Raw genomic sequence first — 12917 nt, forward strand, 5'->3', positions numbered from 1 at the left:
CTCAAACCGAGGCATGGTTATGTCCCCAAAGTGATGAGCTCTCTTTTCAGAGCGCAGGTCATTTCCCTCTCAGCCCTGCCGGCATCCGGCAGCGAGGTCGATAGTAACCTCATCTGCCCTGTCAGAGCACTGAGAAATTACATCACGCGCTCCACCGCTATCAGGTGCTCGGAGTAGCTTTGCGTTTCGTTTGGAGGGCGCACCAAAGGTCTCGCCGCCTCGAAACACAGCCTGTCCAGATGGATAGTGGACGCTATTGCAGCAGCTTATGCGTCTAAAAACCTGCAGTGCCCTTTGGGCATCAGGGCTCATTCCACCAGAGGCATGGCCTCATCGTGGGCTTGGTCCAGCGGGATTTCCATTCATGACATTTGTACGGCGGCAGGCTGGGCCTCCCCCTCTACATTTGTTAGGTTTTACAACCTGGAAGTTCCCGCCCTGCAGGCTAAACTTCTATCAGTCTAAGTCGTGTGTGTGCCCTGCCCAGATTCATGGTGCGCGGGCCACTTTACTCGATTTAGCTCTCCTGGTTGAGCTGCACTATAAAGGGTTGTGTTAAGTCAGTATAGACCGGCCGAGCCGCTCTACACTCCCTACTGTGTGCTTATGAACATGTGCTGGCCCACTCTGTTGGCCGCCTGATTCCCACTTTTCTGTGTTCCCCGGGTTTCACCTAGGACTCATGTAGTGGATGCTAGGCGCGCACGGCATTGACAAGGGGTTCCCGTAGTGTAAGCTAACTTACGCAATATGAGAGAACCTCTCGTAAGAGAACGATACTCTGTTACTAACGTAACCTCGGTTCTCTCTAGAAGAGGGAACGAGTATTGCGTAACCCGCCGTGCTCACGCCACGAGCTCACTTCGCTTCAGTCGACAAAAAGCAGGTTAGCAGCCCCCGAGCCCTTCCTTAAATACGCTAAGCCACTCCCATTTTGGCGGGCTATGACGCGTGAGGGCGTCACGATGTCACGCCAGGCTCAGTGGTAGGCTGCTGCAGTCGCTGCGGAGCAGCCAATGAGCGCGCTAGATAGCCCGCTCTTAGCTGCTGCACTGCGTTGACAATATATAAAAAAATTAAGGATAATTTTTTGGCTTCATATCTCGAGAAAAGATGACTTTACCGTAGCGTAAGCTAACTTACGCAATACTCGTTCCCTCTTCTAGAGAGAACCGAGGTTACGTTAGTAACCGAGTATCGTTTTATGGCATATGACACTGTAATTGCATCAGTTTATGATTGTACCACTAGTCTTTTATGTAATTTGTGTTACATTGTTTTAAACTTAAGCTAATTCTAACGATTTTTTAAAACACGAAATTAATTTAAGCATTCGTCTTCCTCCATGTACTCAAGGTTAAAAGGCAAGTATTGCTTACACGGTAAATCTAGGTTTTTAGACTTATTTACACCATACAATAGTAAAAACTCCTCTTCTGACAAAAGATTGTCATTTAATGCCAAAAACAATCCTTCTCTTGCTTTTTTAAATGACTATGAATTAGTGCCGTGTTGCGCTGTCCTGTTTACGTTTGCTTAGTGATTTTTACGTTCTTGGCTATGGCGGTGTGACAGCATACTTCTGGTCGCCGTAGCCGTTCCATTCGCAGCTTTTGCTTAAAGTCCCCAATGCCCGTGTCTGCAGCGACCACTTCATCGGAGGTATGTTCAGGCTTGGGAGGGTTACTTTAAAAATGTATTCCGTTACAGTTACAAATTACTTCATAAAAAAAGGATTCAGTAATGTAATCCAAGTACTATAATATGAAAGTAATGCAACTGATTACTTTTGGATTACTTCAAGGTCACGTGTATAAATAAAGTCAAGCAAGAAGAAATAATTTTTTTTTTTAAAAACTTTTATTTATTAAGAATTTGGTCCAGTGTACAATATTTGCAAAATATAAAAAAAAAAACACAAGCCTGAATATATATTTATGTAAAGGGCTATACAGACATCTAGTGGCTAATGTATGGTATTACAGATTATTTTGTTTTATTTTTAACTAATTTTTAACTAAAAAATAAAAGCACAACATTTAAATTTTTTACACAATCTACATATTAGTTTATTTTAAAATAGGCCTACATGTTGACTGAAGCCGTGATCTTTCTTAATTTGCACTTAATTTGCACTTAATTAACCTGGGGCGTTGGCACTGCAGTGGGAGTTCCCCTACGTTACCTAGACAGCGACATTTTGGCTACTAAAAAAAGCTACTCTCCTAATTTCTACAAAATAGCAGCGGAATTTCCATGAATTAAAATCGATTTTACCCGCAGGCAGCATCGTTTTGCGTCTGAGGAGATTAAGAAGTCTGGATTAGTTTTGATGAAAGGGCTTGTTTTAGAAGCTGTTTCTTTTCAGCCGAGAGCTTCTCTGGAAAATGTGTAACGAAGCGAATGATCAGGTCGCCTCTCTTGGATGGGTTGTTGGCTAGTGGCATTCCCTCCCCGGTCACAACGTTGGTGTACTGAGGGCTGTAGTGCAAAGAAATTAAAACGAAACTGTCTTAAATATGAACTTTGTTCAGAAGTTCTGCTGAGTAACATATAAATGTGCTTGTTAAAAAAGATAAATGTTTTACTCACTGCACAATGTCATTAATAGGGATGTTGAGAAGCCTGCCATCTAGTGTCTCAACTTCTACTGAGAAACCAGTCAAAGCCTGTAGAGTTACATATATTCAAAGACATAAAGTTAGATTTATGAAACTTAAACTGACAATTCAATTTAAAAATTTTACATTTAGAGTGAAACTATTCATTTTTAACATGTTGGTCCAATTGAGACCCCATCACATATTCAGCATGAAAACTTGACGGAAAAGATGATACGCCTCTCTGGTCATGATCTGTTAGAGTGTGAAAACGTATATTTAAATCTGCTGAAATATGCTAAAACAAATGTTTCTCACCTTCTCAAGTGAAATATTTGCTGTGTAGTACAAATCATCATTTTGGCGGACAAAGCGTGGGTGATGCTTTTGGCGTATGATGAAGACAATATCTGCTGGGATGTTGTTTGGTCCCTGTGGAGAAAAAGATTAAATTCTGTTATGACCAAGATCTATTTACAACCACGACAAAACAAAATTGTGATAAAAATGTGTTCTGTCATGCCTGGTCTCCCTCTTTTGGAAACGTGATCTGTGTCCCTTCGTTCCATCCTGCTTTTACAGTGAAGGTTAAAATTTTGTCTCTGATGCTGGATGTGTGTCCATCCTCATTCATGACCTGTATCAATTTATGGAATTAATTTCTCATGAGTCCATATGTCTATTTTATCTTTACCCTTGTCTGCAGAACTTACCCTACGGGATATCTTAATTTTTTTAGTGCATCCATAATAAAGGTCCTCCAATGCAAGATGAAGGTCTCTCTCTATTGATGGATCCTGTAACTTTTCTTTTTGCCCACGCAAGCTCTGAAAAGCTGTGTTGACCTCACTGCCGTTACCAGTGAAGAAATCTATGGAGAATGAGTTAGCAGATATTACTAATCAGAGCTTGGGTTCTTCAAAACACCATGGCATTATGAACATTGATTGAACCAGCTTGTCTTTTAAAATGTCAATTAAAATCATACAAAAAAAATAATTAAAATCATACTATAAAAATTACCTGCAAAAGGATTATCTCCTCCGAAAAACTGTCGGAATGTTTCATCTGCATTTCCATGGTAGACATATCCTGATGACCAGGCGCCATTCGCTCCCAGCTCAGATGGGATTCCTCCTTTTAAACCCTCCTCTCCAAACTTATCATAAGTGGCCTTTTTATGAGCTGCATTGCATGAGAAAAGCCATCACCAACTTACCAGGAAACAACAAATTGAGGCCTGAACTGTGTACTATGTGCTGTTTTCCTTACACAATACAGTGACAGTAGCATAGTAGTATGAAATAGTGTACATCCCAGCAAAAGCAGAACATTGCCCACACGTTAGTGGATGGTTCCATTTTGGTTATGTTTGGGAGCCAAAGCTTAACGTTGTATGAACGTTCTTTTTTTTTTTTTTTTTTTTTTTTTATAACAAACAAACATTGCAGTTTTTGTGTGATACATGACGTTCTCTAAATGTTATTTTTAGGTTGTATTCTTATAAATATAAACTAGCCTGCCAGAACTTTCTGGGAACCAAAACCTTAAAATACAGCTGGGAGACACGTCGCAAAATAGTTGTAATGTAATATAAAAAACGTTTAATAACGTTATGTCGAATACTCAAGTGCTGCTGCAAGGTGTTTTTTGTATTTTGTGGATGTATATGAGTTTGTATAGTGATCTCACGGTCGCTCAGCACGTCAAACGCCTCCGCGAGCAATGTGAAGCGTTCGGCGGAGCGCGCGTGGCTGCTGCTGCGCGGATGATGCTTCAGCGCGAGCCGCCGATACCTGATTATACCGGAATAAAAACAATCTGCTGCTAGCAAATGATTCCTCAAAATGAACGTAAACCACATTGTTGACTAGTTTATCTGCTTTTAATTGAATTTATATAACGTTATATTTACAAATCTACTTAGAAATTAAACAAAACGTAACTTACGCCTTCTTTATGTCAGCATCAGTGGCGTTTCGGTTTATTTCCAAAATAGCGTAATAGTCTCTGCCCATCGCCCAACTGTTTATCTAACTCTCCTAATGTATGTTTCTAATATTTACACTATAAACGTATCAGGGCACAAATGCAAACCGGGGTTTAGTCAGTAGGAATGAACATTAGTTTACTGTTGTCAAAGGAGGTTGTTATGGAAGCAGAGAACGGAATTCTGGGTAATGCCGTCTTTCAGCTGCTGAATTATTTAATCCCAGAGATTAAAAATATTCTGATACTGTCAACAACATTACAGCAGTCACATTGAGGATGAATTTCAACTCTCATCTGAAGGGGGTGGATTGGAATCCACTGCTGCTTCAATGTATATGTAATAAGTGATTATAATTAAGGTATTAATCAATATTTTTTTTGTTCTAAATATCTAATGAGTTGGATGACTTCTCTGGAGATTTTACTTCGTTATAGAAGTTACCAGTGTGATTACTGAAATGTTATTTTCATGTATTCTTTAATGTCAGTATTTGATATCTGAATGCAGTAACAATGCTTGCCTATTTATCCCAGCTACAGAAATGAAATAGGGACTGGTTTTGTGTTTGAGAAAGGTCTTAAACGTGTTAAAACATATAGGGGTCATTGAAGTCTATAGTTTAAAGGACCATTTGTCATTTAAAGCCTATACTTTCCATTTAGACTAAAGTGTCCTATCCTGAGAGAAAGAACTTGTTATCTTGATGTTTTGAGACGAGATTCCTGATTATAGTTAGAGCCTGGCCAAATCCAACCTTGGATTTGGTGTGTGTCGGTGTGTGTTAGTCTTCTTGCTTACAGGTTAAGGAACCACTAGCATTGTAGGAGATTGACTGAGTTGTTGTTCGAGACATGCTGTCACCCAGCAACCCAAATCTGCGATCTGGAAGGTCACGGCGTGCCTAACTTCAGGGTCCGAGTGTCAGCTCCATAATCTATGGAGATTTGCTTCAGTCTATCTATATGTGTGGAAAATTACTATGTTTATCTATTTCTTAGCCAATGTGAATTATTCAACCTGTAAGCAATGACGTAGCTTAGACCTTGGAAATGGTATAACTGCTGTAACTTGTAACTGTAAGTGGGTCGGCCTACGAACTCCTGTGTGAGTCTTGAAGCTGACTTCTGCTGATGAAACTGCAAACTATATTCAGTAAAACTTTTCTTCAATTTTTTACAATTCTGACTCCGGGTCTTCTTTCAAACATCTGGTCCTTGGGTCCTAAACTGTTAACCCCTAACACCTCATACTCCAGTGAATTCACATCAACTTTTAAAGACAGGTCAAGACAAAAATTACTATATGGAAAACAATCATGAGATAATTTATTCATCACAGCACACACCAGGTAGAAAATGTCTGTCATGGAAAAACACACTATTTCATTTGATTTTTTTTTTTTTAAATAATACATTAATTATTAATTTTTGCAATAAGCCCCTCAAGCTCAGGTCTTGTTTTGAACCGGGCTTGATAATCTGCTTCGTTGTGCTGAAAAAAAAAGAAGAAAAAACACACACACAACACAAATGAAGCCCATAACAGTTGATAATAATAGTTTCATAAATGCAGCCAGATATATTAATATAAGAGCAGTATCAATGTCAATGATTATGAAGTGTAATTCTCTAACCTGCTTTACACAGAGTTGCACTCCCTCAGGCTGGTTCTTCAGAAGAACTTCCGCAAGAATAGGAAAAAGTGTTGCCTTCATTTCACTGATCTAAATGCACATCACCAATAAATCAGTTATAGGCTACAGGACACCTATCATAATTACATGCAATCATAAAATTAGATAATTTATTCATACAACCAATCACATGTTGCATTCACTCTACCTGAACAACACGCTCATGGGTTTTCAGGACTCCATCTACATACATCTTTGTGCCTTGCTCCTGCATCACCATGACCTCTGTGCTTTTCGTAGGCAGGGCAAAGCTTTAAAACACAAATAAGAGAGAATTATTTTCACTGTTACCTTACAATAATTCACAGAATGTTAATCATGACACATTTTATATTAAAAACAACATGATTTTGAGAATAGCTTATGTCTTGGTTTGTGTGCAAAGTGATTTTTAAACATAACAGTATAATAATATCTCTCTCTTTCCCACCATTCATCGACTTTGATGTCCAAGTTACTGCAGAGATTGTGGATGTACTGGGAATAATGTTCCACTAGAGTCATGTCATAACCGGAAACACACACATTAAGCACGCCAAACTCCGTGGCTGTCGCTGCTTTGATCTGCTTTGCCTGAATTTTGTCCTTCTTCTTCTTTGGCTGAATGAAAATAATTTAGCATATTCTATTAACTGGCAGTGAAAACTTTTTATACTGATGATGTACAAAACTAGGTCTTACTCTTACCGCGGCGCTTTTGGAAGAAGATGTCTGTATAGGGCTGCACGATATGAGGAAAAGCTGCGATGTGCGATAACATTGTTTAATATTGCGATGACGATATGACTTGCGATAAATATTCAAATGTGAATGTTAGCTATACTGTTCCCATGTCTTAGTGCTTTAATAGGTTCTTTGCGTGATAGGTCAAACGTTTATTACCTGCCTGGTTCAGATTACACGATTTTAGCGCGATTTTGGCACGATATGTTTGACCTATGTGTCGTGGGGATTCGTAAACAACAACGGGCGTCGGGACGCAAGATTCGATCGTTTCATCTCGTATAGTCAGTGTGTCTGGGCGACAACCTACAGCGCGTCTGCGAAAGAGCATGTTTAATTTTTTAACGGTCCTCCACGGGTTGAGTGTGAGCGAGAGTGAGTGTGCGCGAGTGAGTGAGAGCGCGAGCAACAGTGCCCTTGTTTATATTACATTGTGGGGAGTCTGGGGACCAAATGTCCCCATAAGAATAGTAAAACCTGAGATCACCTACATTGTGGGGACCAGCCAGCGGTCCCCACTTTTCAAAAGGCTTATAAATCACATGAGTTGTTTTGAGAAAGTAAAAATGCAGAATGTTGTGATGGGTATAGGTTTAGGGGTAGGGTTAGTGTAAGGGGACAGAATATACAGTTTGTACGGTATAAAAACCATTACGTCTATGGAGAGTCCCCACAAAGATAGTGAACCAGACATGTGTGAGTGTGTGTGTGCGCCAGTGAGCGTGTGTGTGTGTGTGTGCGTGCGAGTGAATGTGTGCGTGTGACCATAGTTCGAATTACAGGGGGCCCCCAAAGGGACAGAAATATCAGTTTTGGGGGGGTCAGATCATTTTTCTGATATTGTGAAAAAATATAATTACAGTTACAATACAAGTCAACTCCTGTTTTCACTGTAGGAACATTTTAATGTAAAGCGATTTCAGACACCCCTATTGTGGACCGTACCATTTTTAACCACCGTGGCTAGAGGCAACGGAGATAGAGAACGACTTCAACTTCTCAAGCAAGTGTCAACGTTGAATGACAAAACGCTAGTTTCATAAAGTATTATTTGTATATTCAAAAATATTTAAAATAATCTACTTTAATAGTTATAATTTTTCAGTGTAAATTATTTAATTTTATTGGTAACAGCCTAATGTCTAATTATTTTAATTGAATTTATTTATCAAATTTAAGAATTTGAAATGAAAGATGGAGCATACATTTAATACAATTAGGGGAAAATGCCCTTTATAAAGGTACAAAAAATTATTCTAAGTGTTTTCAAACAGTGATGTAATGAAACATTGACAATTGAAGGGATCAAGCCTCTGTTTAGGCTAAATAAGGAAATGTAGGCTAATTTTGCCAAAAGAAGAACTTTTATTTTAAATAAATGTTCATTTTAAATCAGCCTACTTCAGTGTGATATGTTACCATATTATCATGCTTAACACTAAGAATTTGAATAATTGTAATGTGATGATCAGATGCAGATATCTAAATCAAAGAATATAGGCGGTTTGAGGGTGGATTATTTATTTTTAACAGTGAATTCGGGTGACTCAAAGTGCACCAGATTAATGAATTTATCTTTAAAATGTACAAAATTTGCACCCGGACCCCCCCAGAGATACCAAGCTCCACCAACAAAAAAATGTGGGAAACACATTAGGCTATATGATGATCTACAAAAAAATACACATTTTATTATCTTATTATTAAAATACATTATTATGATTTTACCACCTCCGCCTCATTTTGAGCCAGGAAAAAACCTGAAATAGGCAATAGGCTTCTTGTAAAGGTATTACTTTTACTAGTTATTAGAATGGTATTTCAGTGCACTTAACTTCTAAATTTTGGGAGTTGATCAAAACAGTTCTCTTTTGGATATATAATAACAATGAGATATTCATAGCCTACTGATTATCAGTTTGTCGCATGTTTAGACCTTGTATGTGTGTTGCACAACACATGTTGCACTTGGCGATCACGGTGGGGATTGATATGGTAGTGGACCATGATGGTCATAGAAGAAGTGAAGGAGCAGTACCCCCCAATATAAGTGGGGTAATTCGCACTCTGCGTGTGACGGCACGCGATGACTGGTCGGAAAGCAACGTGTAGTCTGACATGTTTCTTGTCCACGACACGACAAGATTTTAGGAGTCAAAATCGTGTAATCTGACACCGTGACTATCATAACAGGCACAAAAATCTTGTAATCTGAACAGGCATTATTCATCGTGTCAGGCTGTCTGTTGCGATGTGTTCATCGCGCGAGTTCATATCGCGATGGCGATGAAAATTCTATGTATCGTTCAGCCCTAGTCTGTATCTTCTGATACGTGGGCATTGATCTATACTGTCTGTTAGTCAGCAAAACACCTGGTTAGATAACAACAACAAAAAACATTTGATTACTATCAGTTAACAATTATATTTGAACACTGGTGTGTAATAAAAAAAAAGAATGCTTATGATTATTATTATTATTTATGGTCTATGATTACTTTTTTTTAAAATATTTTCCATTTATCAATCAATTTATGAATCTAAATGATCCATTATATATTTTCATGTCATATACTCATATTCATCTATTCTATTAAGAAATTGAGTTCAACTCTTCTCCACTTCTCCAAAAGTTGAGACATGCTACTTTAAGAAGTCTGGATTAGTTTTGATGAAAGGGCTCATTTAAGAAGCTGTTTCTCTTCAGCCAAGAGCTTCTCTGGAAAATGTGTAACGAAGTGAATGATCAGGTCGCCTCTCTTGGATGGGTTGTTGGCTAGTGGCATTTCCTCCCCGGTCACAACGTTGGTGTACTGAGGGCTGTAGTGCAAAGAAATGAAAATGAAACTGTCTTAAATATGAACTTTGTTCAGAAGTTCTGCTGAGTAACATATAAATGTGCTTGTTAAAAAAGATAAATGTTTTACTCACTGCACAATGTCATTAATGGGGATGTTGAGAAGCCTGCCATCTAGTGTCTCAACTTCTACTGAGAAACCAGTCAAAGCCTGTAGAGTTACATATATTCAAAGACATAAAGTTAGATTTATGAAACTTAAACTGACAATTCAATTAAAAAAATTTACATTTAGAGTGGAACTATTCATTTTTAACATGTTGGTCCAATTGAGACCCCTTTGCTCCTATCATCCGATCGTGGCTGTATCTCTCTATTAGTGTTACTTGATCTAAGTGCTGCATTTGACAATATTGACCACAACATTCTTTTAAATAGACTCGAACATTATGTTGGCATTAGTGGAATTGCACTAGCACGGTTTAAATCATACTTATCTGACCGTTATCAGTTTGTAGCAGTAAATGAAGAGATGTCTCATCAATCACAAGTTCAGTATGGCGTACCAAAAGGTTCAGTACTAGGACCGTTGCTGTTCACTCTGTACATGCTACCATTAGGAGGTATCATTAGGAAACATGGAATTAGCTTTCACTGTTATGCCGACGATACTCAGCTGTATATTTCTTCAAAACCCAACGAAACTTACCAATTCACAAAATTAACGGAATGCATAGCTGATATAAAAAACTGGATGACTTGTAATTTCCTACTACTAAATTTTGAAAAAAAACAGAGATTCTAATTATTGGACAAAAAACTTCTACACGTAATAACCTAGAATACTGTCTAACACTTGATGGCTGCTCTGTCAAGTCTTCGTCATCGGTTAGGAACCTGGGTGTGCTCTTTGATACCAATCTTTCATTTGAAAGTCACGTGTCTAGTATATGTAAAACCGCATTCTTCCATCTTAAAAATATATCTAAATTACGCCATATGCTCTCAATGACAAATGCAGAACAATTAGTTCATGCGTTCATGACCTCAAGGCTAGATTATTGTAATGCTCTACTGGGTGGTTGCCCAGCATGCTTAATAAACAAACTACAGCTAGTTCAAAACGCAGCAGCTCGAGTTCTTACCAGAACCAGGAAGTATGACCATATAAGCCCGGTTCTGTCAACACTGCATTGGCTCCCTATTAAACATCGCATACATTTTTAAATATTGCTGATTACTTACAAAGCACTAGATCCCAGAGGTCATAGATCCTCTTCTTAATATCATTAATTTGTCTTTGTCTCTAGGATACGTACCAAAAAACTTTAAGCTGGCTATGATTAAACCGCTTGTTAAAAAACCGCAACTTGATCCTACAGAATTAGTCAATTACAGGCTGATCTCGAATCTACCTTTTCTGTCAAAGATATTAGAAAAAGCAGTATCCTCACAACTGTGTTCCTTTCTTGAAAGAAATGATATCTGTGAGGATTTCCAGTCTGGATTTAGACTGTACCATAGTACCGAGACAGCTCTCGTTAGAGTCACAAATGATTTGCTCCTATCATCCGATCGTGGCTGTATCTCTCTATTAGTGCTACTTGATCTAAGTGCTGCATTTGACACTATTGACCACAACATTCTTTTAAATAGACTCGAACATTATGTTGGCATTAGTGGAATTGCACTAGCACGGTTTAAATCATACTTATCTGACCGTTATCAGTTTGTAGCAGTAAATGAAGAGATGTCTCATCGATCACAAGTTCAGTATGGCATACCAAAAGGCTCAGTACTAGGACCGTTGCTGTTCACTCTGTACATGCTACCATTAGGAGGTATCATTAGGAAACATGGAATTAGCTTTCACTGTTATGCCGACGATACTCAGCTGTATATTTCTTCAAAACCCAACGAAACTTACCAATTCACAAAATTAACGGAATGCATAGCTGATATAAAAAACTGGATGACTTGTAATTTCCTACTACTAAATTCTGAAAAAACAGAGATTCTAATTATTGGACAAAAAACTTCTACACGTAATAACCTAGAATACTGTCTAACACTTGATGGCTACTCTGTCAAGTCTTCGTCATCGGTTAGGAACCTGGGTGTGCTCTTTGATACCAATCTTTCATTTGAAAGTCACATGTCTAGTATATGTAAAACCGCATTCTTCCATCTTAAAGGGTAACTAAACCCTAAACCAACTTTTTTTAGTTAATGATCTGTAAGAATGGGGCTTTATTAGTGCTGTTCATTGATTCGAGTAACTTTTTTTACATTTGCGTATAAAGTGTTTTAATTCTACAATATATGGTATAAAAACGTCTGAGTGCTGCCCTCTTCAGGTTGAACGGTGGCTACTGCAGTTGAATTTTCCTATTGGATGTTGCGGTACTGTGTGACGTAAGCGGTACTGCGTGACGTAAGCAGGTTCCAGCTCACCACGCCCTCCCTTGGTACGAGCTACCACGCCCTTCTTGGTACAAGCTACTACGAATAGTATTGCATCAGTTAGGATAGCTTCAAGTTAGTGTAGAGATTTATCTGTCTTTAGTACAGTGGTCAGTGTACTGCATAGCTTTCCAGCAGACTTGGGAATTAGGCACCAGTGGAGCTCAAGTGTGCAACTTGAATTTTACGTGGGATTGCTTCTGCAACGCATATGTATCTATGAACGCAATAGAGGTGGAAATGGGCTTCTCCACACAGCTCGCGCTGAAAAGCAACGCAGTGCCAAACGCTGCTCCTCCTGCATGGACTCCACCACCGCAGCGGTGTCTTGATGTGAGTGATCATTTATATAATCACAATTTATGGTTAGGCTAAAGTTAATCCTCTGGGGTCGACAAACGCGTCGGCGCATTTTGCTGGATTTTTTCACATAGCGGCAAAATATGAATATGCCTAAAGAGAGCGCGAGCTATTGACATCAACTCGATAAAACTCATCAGATGCATGTACTTTACGTCGTCTTGCGACCCTGTGAGTCACCATTTTAGAGTCTGACAGCAGCTGTCAATTAATCCGTCACTGCGGGTCTCAGGTGCCCCGCCCTCGTTTCGTCCCCGTATATCCGCTGGGGTCTGCCCACTTTTCCAG

General features: G+C 38.9%; 3 protein-coding genes across 3 annotated transcripts in view; all 3 read right to left on the reverse strand.

The window, feature by feature from the left end:
* Nucleotides 1–1123: 1123 nt before the first annotated feature.
* Nucleotides 1124–5261, reverse strand: LOC311285351 (dnaJ homolog subfamily B member 13-like). The gene is made up of 8 exons (XM_084400964.1): nucleotides 4551–5261; nucleotides 4293–4396; nucleotides 3624–3785; nucleotides 3314–3471; nucleotides 3124–3237; nucleotides 2919–3032; nucleotides 2593–2669; nucleotides 1124–2481 (listed from the first exon to the last, which is right to left on the reverse strand). Exons 1-8 carry the CDS (start codon nucleotides 4616–4618, stop codon nucleotides 2310–2312), a joined length of 969 nt encoding a protein of 322 aa, XP_084257090.1. The 5' UTR covers nucleotides 4619–5261; the 3' UTR covers nucleotides 1124–2309.
* A 727-nt stretch (nucleotides 5262–5988) lies between these two features.
* LOC311285350 (large ribosomal subunit protein mL48-like) lies at nucleotides 5989–6969 on the reverse strand. Its single transcript, XM_084400963.1, has 4 exons — nucleotides 6717–6969; nucleotides 6435–6537; nucleotides 6227–6316; nucleotides 5989–6084 (listed from the first exon to the last, which is right to left on the reverse strand). Exons 1-4 carry the CDS (start codon nucleotides 6788–6790, stop codon nucleotides 6007–6009), a joined length of 345 nt encoding a protein of 114 aa, XP_084257089.1. The 5' UTR covers nucleotides 6791–6969; the 3' UTR covers nucleotides 5989–6006.
* A 2482-nt stretch (nucleotides 6970–9451) lies between these two features.
* Nucleotides 9452–12917, reverse strand: part of LOC311284774 (dnaJ homolog subfamily B member 13-like) — a gene marked incomplete at its 5' end in the record, with an annotated part of 30205 nt that continues 26739 nt past the window's right edge. Inside the window, 2 exons of the mRNA XM_084399986.1 lie at nucleotides 9452–9829; nucleotides 9941–10017. Coding sequence (XP_084256112.1) covers nucleotides 9691–9829; nucleotides 9941–10017 — 216 coding nt within the window. The 3' untranslated portion in view covers nucleotides 9452–9690. The remainder of the gene's footprint in view (nucleotides 9830–9940; nucleotides 10018–12917) is intronic.

This window comes from Rutilus rutilus (assembly GCF_951802725.1).
Source record: "Rutilus rutilus genome assembly, chromosome: 25".
In the NCBI taxonomy this organism is placed as follows: domain Eukaryota; kingdom Metazoa; phylum Chordata; class Actinopteri; order Cypriniformes; family Leuciscidae; genus Rutilus; species Rutilus rutilus.